Source organism: Staurois parvus, unplaced genomic scaffold (genome assembly GCF_062004578.1).
Source record: "Staurois parvus isolate SC_StPar_1 unplaced genomic scaffold, SC_StPar_1.0 ptg000390l, whole genome shotgun sequence".
Taxonomy (NCBI): domain Eukaryota; kingdom Metazoa; phylum Chordata; class Amphibia; order Anura; family Ranidae; genus Staurois; species Staurois parvus.
In genome coordinates, this window is record NW_028318186.1 from 4,441,612 (window position 1) to 4,463,226 (window position 21,615).

At 42.8% G+C, this 21,615-nt stretch overlaps 1 protein-coding gene across 1 annotated transcript in view; it reads left to right on the forward strand.

Annotated features, from left to right (window-relative positions):
• LOC149455562 (cytochrome P450 2K1-like) overlaps positions 1-21,615 on the forward strand; it is an 84,621-nt gene that overhangs the window by 19,634 nt on the left and 43,372 nt on the right. Inside the window, exons 2-7 of the mRNA XM_089686012.1 lie at positions 2,584-2,746; positions 4,623-4,772; positions 6,073-6,233; positions 6,620-6,796; positions 8,884-9,025; positions 21,276-21,460. Coding sequence (XP_089542138.1) covers positions 2,584-2,746; positions 4,623-4,772; positions 6,073-6,233; positions 6,620-6,796; positions 8,884-9,025; positions 21,276-21,460 — 978 coding nt within the window. The remainder of the gene's footprint in view (positions 1-2,583; positions 2,747-4,622; positions 4,773-6,072; positions 6,234-6,619; positions 6,797-8,883; positions 9,026-21,275; positions 21,461-21,615) is intronic.

Consider the following 21,615-nt stretch of genomic DNA (forward strand, 5'->3'; position numbering starts at 1 on the left):
CAGTTGGCGCACTGTGTGCTTCAGCATGCGCTGACTCCGCTCTGTCATTGTACGTGGCCTACCACTTGGTGGCTGAGTTGCTGTTGTTCCCAGTTGCTTGCACTTTGTTATAATCCCACTAACAGGTGACTGTGAAATATTTAGTAGCAAGAAAATGTCACGGATGGACTAATTGCACAGGTGACAACCTATCACGGTACCACACTTGAATTCACTGAGCTCCTGAGAGCGACCCATTCTTTCACAAATGTTTGTAGAAGCAGTCTGCATGCCTAGGTGCTTGATTTTATACATCTGTGGCCATGGAGGTGATTAGAACACCTGAACACAATGATTTGGAGTGGCTTTTTTTTACTTTTGGCAATATAATGTGTGTGTATATGTGTGTGTGTGTATGTATATGTGTGTATGTGTGTGTATATATATATATATATATATATATATATATATATATATATGTGTGTGTATTCTTTTTTTATAAAATTGCACATAGACAGATGTAGCTTGCAGGTTTGCTTGTAAATTAACATCATGAGATCACCATGATCAACCCTCATGGTGAACAGATGATTGGGGACCTAGCTGGTCTCACACTGTTTCAGGACTGGGAGTGGTCATATGACAACATATCCCATGATACACAGCTGCAAGGGAAATCTGGTATAATGGAAGTTCTCACTCTCCTAGGTGGGCATTACTGTTGTTTTTCAGTTTTTGTATTGCTGTCACAAGTTAGCCTGCAGCCCCTTGTGTGTGTTTATTCTTACCTCCTTGCTGCTCTTGATTCCTTCACATGTGTTTGTCTGTGCTCACCTGTGGGCGTCGTCTGCTATCCTCTGGGTTTTATGTCTTTCCCTTCCATCACTTCCTGGCCCGCCTCCTAGCTTGCTTGTGTATTTAAGACACGCTCAGTCTGTCCCACTTTGCCTGAGCAACTTTGTGTTGTTGGAGCTCCCATATGTTTCCGCTGTGAATTCTATGTTGTCTATCTGTGTGCCAACTCTGGCTTTGTTCCTGACCTTGCTTATTTTCCGCCTGTCCTGACCTCGGCTTGCCCATTGGATTCCCTGTGTCTTCTCCTATTGTACCCTGCTCCCGCTAGCGGTCTCCTCCACCTCAGCTGGGTGTACCTGGGGGCCGCGACCTGGTCCCAGCCCGCTGCAAGTCCATCCCCACCATCAGGGGCCCTGGTGAACAAGCAGGCTGGGGCTTAGACTCTGCGCCCTGGGGAACCCCAAGCTGTAGATCTATAGAGCTCATTACCATAGGCGTTGACATTGCCTTTATTCCCAGAAAAGATGGTGCACATGATGAGGAGGAAATCCTGCGTATGGACTCTGACTAGAAGTCAAGAACAACCTAATTATCAAACAATCAAAAGATTGACACAGAGCATCAACATATCTTTAGATATGCAAACACAAGATATTTTGTACACTTTCTTATGGGACATCAGTTCCATTTTAAGCAACCTATATTATTTATATCTCTTTGAATATCTTCTGAGATATAGATTTACAATGCAGCTTATCTACTGAGGACTCTGTGGTGTGTGTGTTGGGGAGGGGGGATTCTTGCAATAAAATTTGTCTTTTAACCTTGAATGGATTTATGAAACACAATAAATAGGAAGCAAAACATTGGATTCAAAATGTATGTGCCAAATAGTACTTTTTGCAGAAGAAAGAAGAATACCTGAATAGGCCAGTGTATGGAAATCCAAACACTGAACTTCTTTTTTGCTCTGTTTTTGTCTAGCATATATATAAATGAAAGCATTTTGTTTTATGCTCATATCCACTGTTCCTCTGCTGATTATAATTGGCTTCCATTTTTCCTAGTTTTCCCTTAAGCCTTGTTCCTTGCCAACCCCTTCTGCATCATTTAGCTGATATAATGAATGCATTACAGTAAGAAGGTTCAGATGGGCTTGATATTTTTACTCTTCAAATATGTTTCTCGTTCAAACATTTTATTTACAATGTAACAATGTAACAAAGGTAGAAAGACATTACCAGTATACATTAGACATTACACTGACAACAAAACATAGAGAATAAAAGTTACAGCGTCAATGTCTTTATGATGAGGGGGAGAGAAAAAATCAAGAAAACAATGCAGCATTTCTAGTTGTATCAAATGAGTGAGAGGTGATAGAATATTGATAAATGTGACCAGTAGGGGTAATGACTCTCTAAAGCTATGTGACGAGTTAAGAAAAATCAGAGGAGGGCCGAAAAGGGGGGGAGAGGGGGGGGGGAGGAAAAGAAGAGCGACAGTAATGACTCCACGAAAGGTAGGGAAGGGTGTGGTAATACATGTATTGTATGAGGTGGTTCAAGAGTAGTGCCTAAAATGTATAGTTTACATATCAGGGGAGAAGAAGTGATTTGTCAAAATTTGGCGGGAGGAAACACTCAACCCAGGGGTTCCAGACATTCAAGAATTTAGGGATTGTATCTAGAATTGTGGCTTCCACTTTTGCATGTATCACTCTTCAAATATGTTTCAGTGTGTTTTATGGCACCAAGTATTTAAGAAATATTTCCTGTTTTTTTTTTTTTTTTTTTCCCTCCATTTCAGCTTTCAGAGACGTATGGCTCAGTATTCAGCATTCAGATGGGAATGAGAAAAATGGTGGTGTTGGCCGGGTATGAGACTGTGAAGAATGCTCTAGTTGGACAGGCAGAGGAGTTTGGTGAAAGAGCATATATTCCAATTTTTGAAAAAATAGATAAAGGAATGGGTAAGAATGCATTTTAAATGTAGTATGGAAAAGTGATGAGTATTTTTCAACATTGTGGACACTAAACTATTTAAATATCTTTTAACAAGCAGTATAATTACTTTTTTAGACTCGTGGTACCCTCTGAAGAGCAATCCATGGTTTTGCCCCCCCCAAAAAAATCCCATGCACGATCGTGTCCCATCTGGGCCCCATTTGAATGCATGAGCTGCTTTTGACAGGTAGTAGTATTCAGCAAATGCATGGAGATGGATCATTTTGCCATGCGTACACCATCGTGTGCTGCCTTTGCAGGTTAAGGGGGAGCTGTTGGGGGGTAGTAAAAAACTCAACTGAAGCTTTTCACCACCACTCCCCAGCTGCAAGTGTTAATGAAGCCTAAATGCTCTAAAACTATCCTCAATCATTCTGTTTATTTGCTTGTAGTGTAAAATATACAATCCTCAAAGATCACAACAGAGGATCTAAAGTTAGGTTTCATTCCATTTCTAAAAGCAAAGAAACATCTGCTGTTTCTTTACATTAGATAGCTGTCAGGCTGCCAAGATCTGCTCTCCAAAGAAAATAGCTGAAAGTTTGATGCTTTTGTTGTCAACATTGAAGATGAATTTGTCATTAATGACTATACTGACTGAGGTGACTTTGGGCTTCAGAATATGCAAGTAATTTAGTGTTCATAGTCTGCTTCAAAAAAAGTTTACTGTTTTTTTTGGTAACCACTTGACCTTGCGCTAAAGTTATAGCATCTACAAATGGCAGTATAGATCAGCGACTTATAGCAGGACTGCAATATTGCGGCTGACACTGACACTTTGTGGAAACCAGTGACACTAATACAGTGATCAGTGCTAAAAATATACACTGCCACTGTATTATTGACACTGGCTGGGAAGGGGTTAAACATCTAGGGCAATCAAAGAGTTAATTGTTTTGCTTAGCCAGTGTTTTTGTGTGTACATTGTACTGTTTTTACTAGGCAATCTGCTAGATTTCATTCTCTGTATAAAATCTAGCAGATTTCCATTAACATAACACAGCTCTGCTTTGTTTACATAGGCAGAGCTGTGTTCTGGCAGTCTCCTCAGCAATCAACAGGTGCCAGTGCTCATCCATTGGCTGGCACTTGTTGATTGGTTTCTGCTGTGTCCAGTCACAACAGAAGCGGTGCTTCGGCAGCAGGTATGTACCCCCCAGTGGCGGAAGTGCAAAATCACTTTTATATATGTGATTTTGCACAGAACGTCCATCCTGTAGCAGTAATTCTGCTATAGGGCATACTGCAAGTGGCTAATTTTAAGCATTCCAGAAACCTTTCTAATTTTCTTACATATATTCTTTATATATTCAGAGCACCAATATATTCCCCATTGCTTTACAGAGTAGAAAGAATTATTCACCTTGGCTCCTGCTCCAAAGCAAGTCACGCTCTAATGTCTCCATCACAGATAGTGTTAGGCTAGGTTCACACTATTGGAGGTGGCTGCGGGTATGAGAATTAGAGTTGTTCCCATACGCGCAACCACCCGCAGTCATAACACACTGCTCTTTAAAGATTCCTGGGGCTGCCGTTCGTTCCTAATGGCACCCCCACACATCTAAAACCACAGTGCATGTTCGGATGTGGGAACCACAGGGAAATCACCATATGCAAAAGCGTGATGTGATTGTTCCAGACCAATGCGGTTTAAACATGCTGCTGGAACTTTTTTTAGGCATGCAGGCACACTTGCAACAGCCTTAGGATCAATTTGGAGTTTGCGTCAATATTTGAAATTAGGGAAACACTTTTTTTTTTTACTTGTATTTAGCACCAGAAGCTGCATAATTAGTGATAGAATAAAGTGACACTTTAATGTGCTCAATGTCTTTTCTCCAGGTGTCATTTTTGCGCATGATGAAAACTGGAAAGCCATGAGAAGATTTACTATCAGCACATTACGTGATTTTGGCATGGGAAAAAGTACTATAGAAGACAAGATTCTGGAAGAAAGTGATCATTTGTTACAGGTGTTCCAGACTTTTCAAGGTGTAGCATAATGAATCACACTTGGCCTATTTAAAACTTGTCATGTTTTCTTCTTCACAGTATTCATTTTTAATCTTCTTGTTTATAAAGTACAAACTGTTAGCATCGTGAATGTGTTCTGTGTAGAAGATACTAAAAAAAGTGGAATGTGAGGTTTCTACATCAGGAGATCTGTACATTTAATCTAATCACTCTCCCTCCAAACACATAATATTGCATTCATCTAACCTTAATCCTGGCACTAATCTTATCCCTAAAAATTAAAATGCACTAGTCATAAATTAAATACTGTATATGAGGCTGCCTTTGTTGGCATCTTTGCGAAAATGTTTGTGTTTTCAATATATTTGAGTCACTGGGGACAATGGTAAAACTTGGTACTAATCAATCATGGTACTAACCAACTTCTAACCCAAATCAAAGAAAGTTTAGCTGGCAAAGTTAGGGCCCTTGAAGAAAGCGCATTCATTTCCAACAGAGAACAGATTAAGTTGTTTGATGTTAGTCTCCCATCAGACCCAGGCCACCATCTTTGGGGGCCCAGTGCAGTAAAAGTCAAGTTCAAGTCAGACAAGGATAGAAGTTGCCTATACAGTAATCTCTCTTTCAATCCTGCTGAGACAGTCCCTCTTTCCTACCTTAAAAGTGGTGGGAGTGCTCTCTAGTACAGTCTGATCTCATCAGGCATCCAAATCACACCTTCCCAGGGAGAAGGTTCTCAGTTTCTTTACTTCTCTGAGGTCTTGCCCAATATTTGTTAGCTATGGCAGGAATCCATTCATCGGTGTCTTTCCCACACACTTTCTTGTTTCAAGACAGTCCTCTCTTCTTTTCTTTCAACCACCTCCTGATCACACTTTTTCTTGCTCCATTGCATCATTCAATAACTGTCCTGCAGGCTGCTTAAGACCCAGCCAAAATGGCTGCTCCCTGCACTGGAGACACTCCATAGATGAGCGTTACAAAGTGGTCTCCTTAACGATGGCTCCTGCACTCCTGCAGGTTTAATCCTGTCCACACTGCAGAAGGATAATACAACAGCAACAAAGAAAAGTTCCACAGCAGTTATCCGCCACAGACAGGTTACACACTGGCGGTAATGACTGGTGGGGATGGTGACATTTACACCAATGCCTATTGATTGTTTCATTGGGGTCCCCATATAGCTCAATAGCTACACCACTATAAACAGGCTTTTTTTTTTTTTTTTTTTTTTTAGACGTCACAGCTTAGCCTTAGGACCAAGCTGCCATATAGGGATACAAATATTCATTATTAACATTTTTCTTTCCATTTGTAGGGAAACCCTTTGACAATTCTGTGATTATAACTGCTGCAGTTGGAAACATCATCGTGTCTGTTACCCTTGGACATCGCATGGATTATGAAGACCCCACCTTTCTAAAACTTCTAAGGCTAACAAATGAGAATGTTCGGCTTGCTGGAACACCAATGATTTCAGTAATCACTTTCCAGTAATTTTTTATAAGTGAAATGCATTGCAAAATAAAGGCTTTACATGTTAAGCTTCTGTGGATCAGTGGCCATGTTCAAATACCCCTCTCCCCCCGTGAAAACATACAAAATGAATATTTGGCCCCCTTTCACATTGTAAAGCTAAAATGCTTGTCATTCTTTGTACACTGTTCCTGTGTGTTTTGATTTCCTCTTCCAGGGATGTATCATGAACAAAATGTTTGATAAGCAAAATAATATTATCCAAACATAGGGGCTTTTTGCCTGATGAAGGCAGTGGTTAAATTCCTATATTTATGTGCTGTAGTCAGGGAATAGTAAGATTGTCAGTGAAATACTAAACAATATTATTTTATCCCATTTTTTTTCAGCTGTACAATATGTTTCCTGGTGTTGTTGGTCTGTTACCTGGGAGTCACAAAACACTTCTCAGCAATATAGCAGCAGTAAATGAGTTTATTACAAAGACGTTTGTCAATCATCTAAAGGAGCTGGATGTGGATGATAAGAGAAGTTTCATTGATGCCTTTCTTGTAAAACAAAAAGAGGTGGGAGTTCTTACCATGGTTCTTCAATAAAATACATTAAATTGTATGTCCAGTTGTGTAAAGTAAGATACCATTGGAGGGATAAGAACCTGTGTTGGGTTTTACTGTATTTGGAGCTCAGTTAGGCCTATTTCTTCTTACTCCCTGTCTGACAATGGTTTCACCAAGCTTCCTGGTGAAGGAAACTCTTCAACAGCAACACAGACAGAAACCCCCCCCTTTTTTTTTTCAGCGTAGGGGAAGACTAAAACCCCAGTCACCTTTTTATAATTCTGGGATTCCCTCTTGCAGATTTTCCCCATTTTATGCCTGGTTATGCCCCTATCATTATTCAATAATGCATTTGTACTAATGTACTTCCTCATGTGTCAAGGAAAGTAAGTCCCTGATTGGCCACCAAAAAAAGCCAAGCTGGCCCAGGGCACCTCCCTTTGTCTTTTTGAGACAGGAATGAGATGGGGTATTAATTATGGGGGAATTCCACCATTTTGGCTCATGTACTCCTACTCCCACTTTCTAGTGGTGCTCTACCTTTTGGTTTCCACTAAATAAAAGTTCACAAAATTAGCCATTTAGAATGATTTACTGTGAATGGAAATAGAACACAAGGTAATCTTCAGTTAGATCATACATAGATTACTTCACATTGATTAACCATACCACTGTCAATTCTTGTTCCATCCTAACATGGGGGTGCCATCAAGCTCTCCCATCTTTCTTCCTTTGTAAGGTTCTCCCTAATATTGGCTTCCTTCTCATTCCTACTCCGGGCCTACTCCAGAGAGGCATCTTTTAGCATTGATTTATAGCTCACAGGGGACTCCTAGTTCTCATCAACCTGCCATCTACCCCATCCAGCCTGAACACTTTTTTGGGAAAGAGAAAGTTCAACCCATATTACACTTCCAGATATTTTGTTAAACCCCCAATGGGACTTTTCTAGGCACTCATATCACAACTTGTAGTAAAAATATAATATGCATTTTATTTATACAAATTTAAAATAATGAGAACCACAAATATAAATGGCTTTTAGTACATAACATCATACATAGAATGTACATCATAGCTTGTCATAGAAGATATGGTAAATATGATGTGTTTCCATTCACCCGACGTGCTATAATGTTAAAGTTTCTGAGGTGTAAAGTTCTGATGTCTTCTGGTAGTAAACGGTGTGGCCCTTGTTTTGAATGTAAGTTTGAACAGGCTTGAATTAACTACCATTCACTTGGTAGGATCCGGTAGATTGTGTTCTGTAAAAGGCAGATCGATTTACTGGATCACCTCCTGTCAACTGATCAGGACAGAAGTTAGCGATACTTGAAAGGTGACTAGCAATGACCGACCCGATTTATGGATGATACTGAGGCCCCTGGAACATTGAGGGTCGTCCTGCGGTGTTGGCTGATGCTGGGTTCCAGAACAGGATCACTGCGCTGAACAGTGGTGAGCCACAGCCTAGTCCTGAGGGGAAAAGACACATGCTCCCCTCAGTCCAGCTCCAAATCCCAGCGCCAAGAGCCCCAGCTCAACTGCTGCAGGGAAATATATCCGCTTCCCCAGAATGCCCTTCAGTTTCTTTCCTTCAGGTAAGTGTAGTCTAGACAATGCTGAAGAATACAATGTAACTAGGCTATGAACAGGGGCGGACTAACAACTCGTGGGGCCCCCGGGCAATAGGGGATCATGGGGCCCCTGTGTCCTTGCCCAAACTCAAAAAAGCCTATGAAAAAAAAGGTACCAGGGGCATCTCATGGGGCCCCCTACTGACCCCGAGCCCTCGGGCAGTGCCCGATTTTCCAAATGGTCAGTCCGCCCCTGGTTATTAGACTACAAGTTCCACGATCCTCTCCTTGAAAGATCCAGTTCCCACTCTGTTAACAGGAAATTAAGTGATTGCTCTGAGGTGAAAACTAGAGGGGAAGAAAGAGAATCTCAGTCTAGGCTGCAGATGTCCCTGGATTGCAGACTGACACAGCCTGGACTTGGCTACATATAAGTTTCCTGCTGAGAATAATTCTAAATAAAACTCTTGAGGTTTTATGTGTTACGCAGTTCTAACTTGTATGCACTGAATTCTTCAGGAGGAAAATAATCCTGGTACATACTTTCACGACAGAAACCTCTTAAGTCTTGTGAGACATTTGTTTTCCGCTGGAATGGAAACTACAGCAGCCACCATCCGCTGGGGTCTTCTTCTCATGACAAAATATCCAGAAATTCAAGGTAGGTACTGTATCTGAACACAGACAATAGATGTGGGTACTAATATCTTTACTATCTAGGCTGACAATTTTCATAATATTAATAACATTGTACATAGAAGTTCAGTATGCAAGATTCATGCTGAACAGAAAGATAACAGTTTTTTGGAGTAGGAATAAATACAAAGGTGCTTTATATAGCAGTATTTAGTACAGCAAAATGTTAACAGTAGATTTGGACAGTATTTAACCAATTGAATACCGGGCAATTTTACACCTTCCTGCCCAGACCAGTTTTCAGGTTTCAGCGCTCTCACACTTTGAATGACAATTGCGCGGTCATACAACATTGTACCCAAACTAACATTTTATCATTTTCTTCACACAACTAGAGCTTTCTTTTGGTGGTATTTAATCGCCGCTGGTTTTTTTATTCTTTGCTAAATTAACAAAAAAAGACCAAGAATTTTGAAAAAAACACACGTTTTTCTTTGTTTCTGTTATAAAAGTAATACATAATTGTTCTTCATAAATTTAGGCCAAGATGTATTCTGCTACATGTCTTTGGTGAAAATAACCCAAATTAGGATGTATTTTTTAGTTTGTAGGAAAGTTATAGAGTTCACAAACTATGGTATAGATCTGAATATTGATCAATCCTGAAGTACTGACAGCCAATCTAATTTCTTGAGGTCCAAGAATGTCAGAACAGTACAGATATCCCCCAAATGACCCCTTTTTGCAAAGTAGACAGTCCGACGTACTTCATAAGAGGCATGGCGAGTTTTTTTGAAGTTGTATTTTTTTTGTCATAATTTTTCGGAAAATGAAAAAATTAAAAAAATTTGTTTCACTATTTTTTTTTTTACATATTGTCACCAGTGAAGTACAGCGTCATAATATAACTGGCATGGCAGTGATCAGGGACACTGACTGGTGACAGTATGAAAAAAAAAAAATATATATATATATATATATATATTTTTTTTTTTTTTTTTTTTTTTTATTAATTTTATAATTTTTTAAAGATTTTTTTTCAAATTTCACTATGACCAAAGTAGTACAATGTTACCATAGTAACATTGTACTACTTTGGGGAAGTGATCAGTATTTTTTTTTTTTTTTTTTTTACACAATTTGCTTATAGCAAAGAATTACTTTGCTATAAGCAAGCATTCACCTGAATGACATTGATTCATTCAGGGTTTTTTTTTTTGACATGTGCATGTGATTAGCTGTGACCATTCACAGCTAGACACTAGTATACAATGGATGGCATGAATGAAGCCATCCATTGTATACAACTGTCATGTGACCTGCTGTGGTTGGTCACAACAGGTCACATGGTACCGGCAAGGAGGGCCGGTACTCAGATCTGTCATCGGCCGTATCCGAGGTACACGGCCGGTGTGCGGGAGGACGCCATATGGACGCCCAGGACGCTGATGACATTTGCCGGCCGCCATTCGGCCATAGGGTGGCCGGCAAATGGTTAAACTATATCTGAGGTATATCAATACCTTTTTTGTCACGATCTATTCACAATTAAAACTGTAATTTCAGGCCTTTTTTTAAATGCAAACTCTATAAATATTGCATGCATACTTGCAAAACTATAGGGTTTATTTACTAAAGGCAAACAGACTGTGCACTTTGCAAGTACAGTTACTCCCAAGCTTAGTAAATGAGGTGAGGCTTCACTTTGCAAAGAATTCCCAATCACATCAAATAAAATAAAAAAGAACATAATTTTTGCTCGCGCATGATTGGATAATGGAAATCAGCAGAGCTTCCCCTCATTTACTAAGCTCTGGGGCAATTTTGCCTTTAGTAAATAAACCCTCATGTGTCTTATGGCTTTATCAACAGTTCACCTACTTTGCATAGGTCAATGGAAGGAAGAAATTTTAGCATATACTAAGACTTGCCCAATCTGTATTAAGGGTAGGGATGGGTAAAGTAGAATCCTGTACCGAACCCATACACCCAGTGTTGGGCATTGTTTCCAAAGGGCTCCATTCAATGACTTCTCAAAATACAAATTATTATTTGTGTATAAACAGATATTGATATAGATGATTGATAATAGCCTTTGTAATGGTTCTCATATGCAATTGGGTTCAAATAAAGATAAAGGTTCAAATAGTGTCAAGAGAAATTGGGAGACTCAGTCTGAATATCTCAGGACCAGGGATGGACTGACCATTTGGAAACTCGAGCACTGCCCGAGGGCCCGGGGTCAGTAGGGGGCCCCATGAGATGCCCTTGATACCCTTTTCATAGGCTTTTTTAGTTTGGGCAAGGACACAGGGGCCCCATGATCCCCTATTGCCCTGGGGCCCCATGAGTTGTCAGTCCGCCCCTGCTCAGGACTTTTCACGCAGGACCTAGAACAGCAGTTGTTATTATTATTATACAGGATTTTTATAGTTCTAACTGTTTGCGCAGCGCTTTACAATATAAGGGAGACAGTACTGTTATAATAAATTTCAGTACAGAAGGAATAGGAGGGCCCTGCATGTGGAGCTTACAATCTAAAGAAAGGGGGAGGTGATACAAAAGGTGATAGCTGCAGGGGATGATCTGGTGGAGGTTATTTAGGTACAGTTTTTAGGTGGAGGTGAGGTAGGCTTCCCTGAATAAGTGAGTTTTCAAAGGCACACAGAGTGCGGGCTGACTGGACATACTGTGGTAGGGAGTTCCAGAGGATGTAAGAGGCTCTGGAGAAGTCCTGGAGGCGAGCGTGGGAGGAGGTGACGAGGGAGCTAGAGAGGAATATGTCTTGGGAGGAGCAGAGAAGGCTATTTGGGCAATATCTGAAGATGAGGTTGGTGATGTAGTTAAGGGCAGTGTTGTGGATAGCTTTGTATGCTGTGGTTAGTATTTTGAATTTTATATGTTGGGTTAGTGGAAGCCAATGAAGGGATTGGCAGAGAGGGGCAGCAGTCACTGATCAGTTGGTAAGGTGTATGAGTCTAGCAGCAGCATTCATAATAGACTGAAGGAGGGATAACCTGTGTAACGGTAGACCAGCGAGGAGGGAGTTGCAGTAATCAAGGCGGGATAAAACCAAGGCATGGACAAGTAGGGGCGTATTTTGGAAATGTTACAGAGGTTGAGGCGGCAGGATTTGGCCAGTGATTGGATGTGGTGCCAAAAGGAGAGTATAGGATTATGTCTAGCACCCTGGCATGAGGGGGAAGGACCAATGGTTGTGCTGTTGATCTTAGTGATAAAGTCATGAGTGGGGGATCGGGGAGGAGGAAATATTACAAGCTTGATTTTGGAAAAATTGAGTTTAAGGTAGTGATGTGTCATCCATTCTGATATGTTGCTTAGTAGATTTTTGATATGTGAGGAGATTGAGGGGGTGAGCTGGGGAGGGGAGAGATAGATTTGGGTGTTATCAGCATAGAGGTGGTGTTGGAAGCCATGGGAGGTTATCAAGTGACCCATGGAGGAGGTGTAGAGAGAGAAAAGGAGGGGCTTAAGGACAGAGTCTTGGGGTACCCCAACGAAAAGAGGAAGAGGAGCGGAGGAGGATTTGTTGTATGTGATGCTGAAAGTGTGCTGAGAATGGTAAGAGGAAAACTAAGAGAGAGCAGAGTCATGGAGGCCAATGGAGTGGAGTTTACTGAGGAGAAGCAGGTAGTCGACTGTGTTAAAGGCAGTGGAAAGGTCTAGGAGTATGAGTATGGAGTAATGGCCATTGGTTGTGGCAGTTAGTAGGTCGTTAGTGAGTTTTATAGTATGGCAGTTTCAATTAAATGTTGTAGGTGGAAGCCAGACTGTAGGGGATCAAGAAGGTTGTTGTTGGTGAGGTAGCAGTTCATACGGTTGTGAACAAGGCGCTCAAGAAGCTTGGAGAGGGTTTTTTAAGTATGGGGGTAACCAGTGCATGTTTGAGCGGGGAGGGAAAGGTGCTAATGGAGAGTGAGAGGCTGAAGATGTGAGTTAGAGAGTTTAGGATAGAGCAGAATGGAGGCTCCAATAATCATGAGGGGATGGGGTCCAGGGGACAGGTGGTGAAGTGAGCCTTGGAAAGGAATTTGGTAACAGGGTCGAAGAAGGAGAGTGTTGAGTGTGGTGTTGGGCCTGGTATGTACGTTGGAGGAGGAATCTTGACACTGGAGATCTCATCACGAATTGTGTCGGTCTTGTTCTTGAAATGACTGGCAATATCCTGTGCAGTAAGTTGGTGGGTGGAGGCAGTGGGGGGTGGTGTAAGGAATTGAGGGTGGAAAAGAGTTGACGAAGATTGGATGAGAGAGTTTTAATGAGTGTTGTAGTAGGTTTGCTTAGCAGCGTGGAGGCCGGAGTTGTATTTGAGAAGGGCAGATTTGTAGAGTAAAGTCTTTCAGGGATTTAGTTTTACGCCATGCTCGCTCAAAAACATGGCTGCATCTCTTGAGACTTCTGGTGTCATCTGTTTTCCAGGGTTGTGACAGATGAGGCCTGGTTCTGCATGTAGAGAGAAGAGCAAGTGCATCCAGGGAGGATGATAGTTGTTGTAGGCAGATGTGGCCAGGTCTGGGCAGGACAGCGGCATAATTTTATCATAGAGGCACTCACTGGCAGAGTGAAGAAGGTCAGGGCTGAGGTGGTGGAGGTTTCTACAGGTAACAGTTTGCTGGTTGGAAGCATAGGAGGTAGGAGACAGGGAGAGTGTGAAGCTGATAAAGCTGTGATCAGAGAGAGGGGAAAGGGGTGTTAGAGAGGTTAAAGGAAGTGCATAGGTGGGAGAACACAAGGTCGAGGGTGTTGCCGTTAGAGTGGGTGGTGGATTGTGTCCATTGTGTTAGGTTAAAAGAGGAAGTTAGGTTGAATAGTTGAGAAGTGGCTGAAGTGTTAACATTGACTGGAATGTTAATGTTACTGAGGATGATGGTAGGCACCTCCAGAGGAGAGAAAGAATGGTAGCCATGCCGAGAAGTCATCAAGAAAGCATGAAACTGGGCCACGAGGCCAGTAGATGACTGCAATCCTCAGACAAACAGGAGAGAAGAGACTAATACGAATACAGTGCACTTCAAAAAAGAAGAGGAACAGAGAGGGAGGTGCAGAAAGAACATAGAACATGCTTTGTGGGGAAAAAAGTCCAACTCCACCCCCTTTTCATCCACTGGGTCTGGGTGAGTGAGTTAAGAGGAGGCCACCATGGGAGAGTGCAGCTGAGGAGACAGAGTTGGAGTCCTGGAGCCAGGATTTGGCAATGGGTAATAGCTAGTAGGTTGAGGGAGTGGGAAAGGAAGAGGTAATTGATAGTAGAAAGTTTAGTTAGAGACTGAACAGGTATTCCAGAGGGCACATACGAGCGAGGGACGGCACGTGGAAGCAGGGGAATTGAGATAAGAGATTGAGGGTTGCGGCTGAAACCAGAGAGAGGAGGCTTCTGCTTCTGTGGGTTGGAGTTTTGATGGTGGAGGGCCAGGGTTTGGGGCCATGTCTCCGGAAGTTAGTAGTAATAGGAGGATGAGGGAGGAGAGGTGGGAGTGGAATTTATATGAGGGCAAATGCCACAGTGCTTTTGGACATTATGTGGGCTAAGAGAGCAGGAGATAAGTGCAATGATATTGAGTGGGCAGAAGTGAGGGTGATATGTACAGGTTGTGTGGTGGGGAGGGGGGGTAAAGAAGAACGAGTTTAAGGAGAGAGGGCATTATAGTAACAAAGAAAGTTAGTCACAGCATGCTGGGGAAAGGAGAAATAACAAAGGCAGGCTGAGGGAAAGAGGTGATAGAGAAAAGAGCACTTGCAGACTACTTGGGGTGGAGCCAGTGGTGTATTTTGGTTTTGTGCTGCCCTAGGCAAGACTAAAATCGGGCACCCCCCCGCATCTAAATTTGTCCTACCCTTTCCTTTTTAAGATCCACCCCTTCACCTGTAAACTCCACTCCTTTTTCTTTAGGCTCCACCTCTTTTTGTATTCCATTATCGGTGTCATTTGGAGGAATAGTGCCCTGTCATTGGTGTCAGTGGAAGAATAGTGCCCCATCACTGGTGTCAGTGTTAGGAATAGTGTCCCATCACTGGTGTCAGTGGGAGGAATAGTGTCCCATCAATGGGAGAAATAGTGCCCCATCATTGGTGTCAGTGGGAGGAACTGTGCCCCATCATTGGTGTCAGTGTGGGAGGAATAGTGCCCCATCATTGGTGTCAGTGGTAGGAATAGTGCCCCATCACTGGTGTCAGTGGTAGGAATAGTGCCCCATCACTGGTGTCAGTGGGAGGAATAGTGCCCCATCTATGGTGTCAGAGGAATAGTGCCCCATCATTGGTGTCAGAGGAATAGTGCCTCATCATTGGTGTCAGTGACACCAATGATGGGGCACTATTCCTCCCCCACTGACACTAATGATGGAGCACTATTACTCCCAGTGACTCTAATGATGCTTACATTGCTGTGCTGACCCCTGCTCTAGCCTGGGCTCCCTCCCTCTCCCATCCACAGCCAGCATACCTGGCTGTAGCAGCACCATCTGCTCTGCCCAGATCTTGGTCGCATGGCACAGACACTTACCTTACCGATCAGCTGTCTTCCTTCTCTGCCACTCTCCTCCTCTTCACCAGCTCCGGCCTCTCCCTCACTCCAATCAGCTTCCTTGATCCTTGTGCTGCTGCTCGGCTCCTCCTCTTTACCTGTGTGCTTTCCCTGAGCTACAGATCCGGCAGCCAATCACCAGCGAGGAGGTTGAGCTTGCAGAGGGAGGGGCAGGCTGCCATAGACCACCCAGTGATCCCGGGGGTGTGGCTAGATGAAAGGGGCAGCCAGGGGCGGACTGACCATTTGGAAACTCGGGCACTGCCCGAGGGCCCGGGTCAGTAGCGGGCCCCATGAGATGTCCCTGGTACCTTTTTTTCATAGGCTTTTTTGAGTTTGGGCAAGGACACGGGCCCTATGATCCCCTATTGCCCGGGGGCCCCATGAGTTGTTAGTCCGCTCCTGGGGGCAGCATGTCATCCCGCCCACAATGCAATCCACCCAACACCTGACAGACACCCTCTCTACCCCTCCTCCAGCAGCGCCTTCATGGATCATATCGAAGTGGGACATGGATACAGGTAAAACACATAACAGCAGCCCCTGTCCTAAGTGTCACTTCCGTGGGAAAGGGAGGGTGGTGCCACCGCTGTGCCGCCCCCCTGAAAAGTGCCACCCTAGGTAAACACCCTGTTTGTCTCAAGGCAAATATGCTCCCGGATGGAGCACGAATGTTTGTACTTGCCTTAGTTAAAGTGCCATGTTCAAAGTGCCATGCACTTGGCGCATGGAATGGCCAGCCTGTCCCCTCACCAGCCACCCTAAGGACTGTACTGAATATATACTTGGATGGACGGGGGGGAGGTTAGGCAATTGTTTAATTAAGAGCTAATAAATGATACATGGGGGATGTGTTCTGCCCTTAACAAATTGCAAGCAGGATGGACACAAGATATGGCAAGGTGTTTGACCTCAGCTAAGGCACTATGAGGCTAAGGTCACTTCATACAGGGAAGTATACACAGTAGTTACAAAAAAAAAAAAAAACAGAAAAAAATCTAACAAAGCAGATAATTTGAGGCATGCAAAGTAGTTTAGCGATTGAGAGAGCAGTGGAAGCAGTGGTTACCAAGGGCAACAGGGAGGCAGATGTCAGTTGCAGGCAGAGCAGGAAGTTTCAGAGGGCAATGGAAGCAGTGGTTACCTGTTGAGCAGAGGAGAAGTGATGAGAGGATGCTGAGATGTTCCCTTGTTGCCGTGTTTAAAGTACCATGTACTTAGCGCCATTATGCATACGTTGCGCAAGGAATGCCAGCCATCCCAGGGACTATACTGAATTTATACTTGGATGGACGGGGGGAAGTTAGGCAATTGTTCAATTAAGAGCTAATAAATGACACATGGTGGAGGTGTGCTGCCCTTAACAAAACAGCAAGCAGGATGGACACAAGATATGGCACTATGAGACTAATGCAGGCCATAGATGGGGAGAAAAACGGCAGATTTTTCTTTTAAAAAACGAAAATTCGGTCGTTCAAGCGGCCGACGTTCCCATCAATGGTAAAAAAAAAATCGGCCGATTTTCATCCCTTCTACAGCTGGCAAAAAGTGTCCCTGCAGAGAGCTCCGCTATTTCTGACAGTTCCTTCACATTTACAGTGGTTGAAACATTGTATCTATTTGTTTCCATTTAGGATACAGATGTTTTTATTCGGAAACAAATAGATACAATGTTTCAACCGCTGTAAATGTCAAAGAACTGTCAGAGAACTGTCAGAAATAGCGGAGCTCTCTGCAGAGATACTTTTTGCTGGACTGGAATTCTTCTTATTTTCATCCTACTTCTTCTTCTTCTTCATCCTCATCCTCTTCTTCTTCTTCTTCTTCTTCATCCTCATCCTCTTCTTCTTCATCATCCTCATCCTCTTCTTCCTCATCCTCATCCTCTTCTTCTTCATCATCCTAATCCTCTTCTTCTTCATCATCCTCATCCTCTTCTTCTTCATCATCCTCCTCCTCATCCTCCTCCTCCTCTTCTTCTTCATCCTCCTCCTCTTCTTCCTCATCCTCATCCTCTTCTTCTTCTTCTTCTTCTTCATCATCCTCATCTTCTTCTTCTTCATCATCCTCATCCTCTTCTTCTTCTTCTTCATCATCCTCATCCTCTTCTTCTTCTTCTTCTTCTTCTTCATCCTCATCCTCTTCTTCATCATCATCATCCTCCTCTTCTTCTTCTTCATCCTCATCCTCTTCTTCTTCATCCTCTTCTTCTTCTTCATCCTCATCCTCTTCTTCTTCTTCATCCTCTTCTTCTTCTTCTTCTTCATCCTCATCCTCTTCTTCATCCTCTTCTTCTTCATCCTCTTCTTCTTCCTCTTCTTCTTCTTCATCCTCTTCCTCTTTTTCTTCTTTTTGTCTTCCTTTTGCAGGTCACTGCTCATGCGCAGATTTTTTATCGGTAAAAAAATCGGCCGATTTGCCCACTAATTGCCGCGAAAATCGGCCGATCGGCAAAATCGGCCGATTTTTTTTTCAACTTCATCGAAAAAAAAAACCGGCCAAAATACCGAAAAACAGCCGACCAAATCGCCCACTAACGATCCGAAAATCGGCCGATTTTATTTTCGACCGAAAAATCGGCCGATTTTCGACCCATCTATGGCCTGCATAAGTACACCTAATACAGGCAAGTATGAACAGTAGTTCTAAAAAATCTAACAAAGCAGATAATTTCAGTCATGCAGAATAGCTTAGCGATTGAGAGAGCAGCGGAATCAGTGGTTACTGAAGGCAACAGAAGGCAGAGTAGGAGGTTTGGGAGAGCAGTGGAATCAGTGGTTACTGAGGGCAACAGAAGGCAGAGTAGGAGGTTTGGGAGAGCAGTGGAATCAGTGGTTACTGAAGGCAACAGAAGGCAGAGTAGGAGGTTTGGGAGAGCATTGGAATCAGTGGTTACTGAGGGCAACAGAAGGCAGAGTAGGAGGTTTGAGAGAGCATTGGAATCAGTGGTTACTGAGGGCAACAGAAGGCAGAGTAGGAGGTTTGGGAGAGCAGTGGAATCAGTGGTTACTGAGGGCAACAGAAGGCAGAGTAGGAGGTTTGGGAGAGCATTGGAATCAGTGGTTACTGAGGGCAACAGAAGGCAGAGTAGGAGGTTTGAGAGAGCATTGGAATCAGTGGTTAATGAGGGCAACAGAAGGCAGATGTCAATTGCAGCAGGCAGAGTAGGAGGTTTGTTATAGCAGTGGAATCAGTGGTTACCTGGAAGAGCAGAGGAGAAATGATGAGAGGACGTTGAGATGTTCCTTCTTGCCTCGCACTTAGCACAGAATGACACTTTGTGCAAGGACATGGCCAGCCTGTCCCCTCACCACCCTTCCCAAGGACTGTACAGTTTCCAGGTGGAAGGGCCATAGCACCTATAAAAAAAATGTCAAACGTTCCAACCTATAACCAGCCATAGCAGTGAGGTGCACATGGAAGGGCAATGCACATCGCAAAACAAACAAAAGATTTCCCAGCAACACTTGCCAAACAGGTTGCGAAACAACCATTTTGGCCCTGTCTAATAGTATGTGTTAAAAACAGAGGGGTTTTTTTGCACACATTTGCAAATACATGCATAAGCTACAGTCCCATGTCAAGGGTCCTCTTTATACTGTGGACCTAACTAAAGTGTCCAAAGCCTCCATAGTGGGAGCACATGTATAAATGGATAGGTTAAGGGCAGATGTGCCTGGAGGAGCCCATCCCTCTTTAAAGGTACAGGGACGCACATGACGCCCAACTATACTAAATGTACTATGTGCATTGCCCTTCCATGTGCACCTTACTGCTAAGGCTGGTTATAGGTTGGGACAGTTGCCATTTTTTCTGTAGTTGGCTAAATTGGACGCACTGGATGCCTTTGCTGTGATTTTGGTATAGCTGGGCATCACGTGCGTCCCTGTACCTTTAAGGAGTAAGTAAGTGTTGCTGGGAAATCTTTTGTATGTTTTGCGAGGGCCATAGCACCTGTCTGACCCATATCTGACATAAATGACCCCAAAGTCCCAGATGAAGCTTGTGCACAAATAGTGTGTCAACCCCTGCCTAAACCCTATGGCACTTTAACTACACACACACACACACTCTTAAAGTATAAGTAAATGTAAAATTTTCCTTTTTTTTTGGTTTGTTTGTTTTGTTTTTTTCAGTATTGGACAGAGTGCAGAAGGATTAGAACACCAGTCAGGTTTTATTGCTACCTCTAACCACATGAGGGGGATTCATCCTCTCTATTTGTCTTGCATACCATTATTATTAAAAGTGAATGTAAAAGAAAATCCCATATTCTGAGTTGTCTCCAGAACAGTAATAAAGGGGAAATCTTCCAGAGCTCCTGATGGTGAAGATGGGTTTTGCTAGGTTCTAGTACCAGGTGGTGGTTCTCAGGAACCTCCCACCATGAGGTTAGCAAGAAGAGGTCCAGTAGTGGATATAACAGGCAAGGATCAAACAGAAGAGAAGTCAGTAACCAAGTCAAAGGTTTGTAACAAGTAGTTGCAGGATAGGATCAAGCAGAAGCGTCGAGGAACAAGCCAAAAATTGGTAACGAGTGGTAGCAAAGATACGGATGACAGCAGGAGTGGCAAGAGTGCGATATTGGCTGGAGAAAGCACAATAATCTGGCAAACAGGAAGTACAAAGGCATGGCTTAAATAGGAAGTTCATGGGATGAGCAAAGGGTTCAAGGTTCAACTTGCCCTCCAGAGGATTTACCCCCCCCCCCCCTTCCTGACCAGACCATTTTTTGCTTTACTTTAACTGACAATTGCCCAGTCATGCAGCGCTGCACCCAAATGAAATTTATGTCCTTTTTTTTCCCATGAATAGAGCTTTCATTCAGTGGTATTTGATCACCTGTGCGTTTTTTATCTTTTGCGCTATAAAAAAAACACTTTTGATAAAAAATAATATTTTTGACCTTTTTGCTATTAAACATGTCCAGTGAAAAAAATTAATAAATTAAATTTAGTCATAAATTTAGGCCAAAGTGTATTCTGCTACATGTCTTTTACTAAAATATATTCCAATACATGTAAATTAATTGGTTTACGTGAAAGTTGTAGCATTTACAAATCGCATTATTTATACTGGGATTTTTTTTTTTGTTACTAGTAATGGCGGTGATCAACGACTTATAGCAGGACTGCGGTGAGCATTCTAACACTGGGGGGAACTGATTTGGTATCACTGACATCCCCAGTGACACCAATACAGTGATCAGTATTAATAACAAGCACTGACACTGTGCTAATGGCACTGAGCAGGAAGGTTAACGTGAAGCGGTCAAAGAGTTAACTGTGTGCTGTATTACTATGTGCTGTGTGTGTGTACTTCACGGTAATCACACTGATTTGCATGGCTCTGCTATGCAAAGCCATGCATACCAGTGTGCAGGAGCTAACAGGGGAGAGAATTGTATTATTTACTTACAGTTCTCTCCCTCCGTCAGTAATGCTCCTTGATCACCGGGTGCTGGCAAGTAATCAGCGACCAGGACCCGGTGATTGAAATCCAAGGCCATGAATAACGGAGCGTGCGCGGCATGCGCGCGCCCCCTACCCAGAAATGCAAAACATGTATATATACATGATTTTGTGCACCCGTGCCGCCTTGTAGCAGTATTACTGCTATCGGTCGGTGAGGAAGTGGTTAAAGGGATGGTCCAGGGAGCTGTCCAGCATTCCAGGTGGCTCAGCAGGAAGATACTTAGTTGGTTGATGCACTTTATTTTTTTCTTTTGTAGAAAAAGTACAAGATGAAATTGCAAAAGTGATTGGTATCATGCAGCCTAAATACAACCATCGTGATCAAATGCCTTATACCAATGCTGTTCTACATGAGATCCAAAGATTTGCAAATATACTACCAATGGACCTACCCCATCTGACTACTAAGGATGTTCACTTTATGGGCTACTTTATTCCAAAAGTAAGTTTCAGTTCTCTGATCTATTATTAACAGTTCTGGAACAAAAACATTAAACTTTATTTAAATCAAAGAACTAATATAATGTATTGCAGCTTACCAGATGTGGTGGTTGCATTAGTTTACTTTTTATTACAAAATATTTTCAATGGTATAAT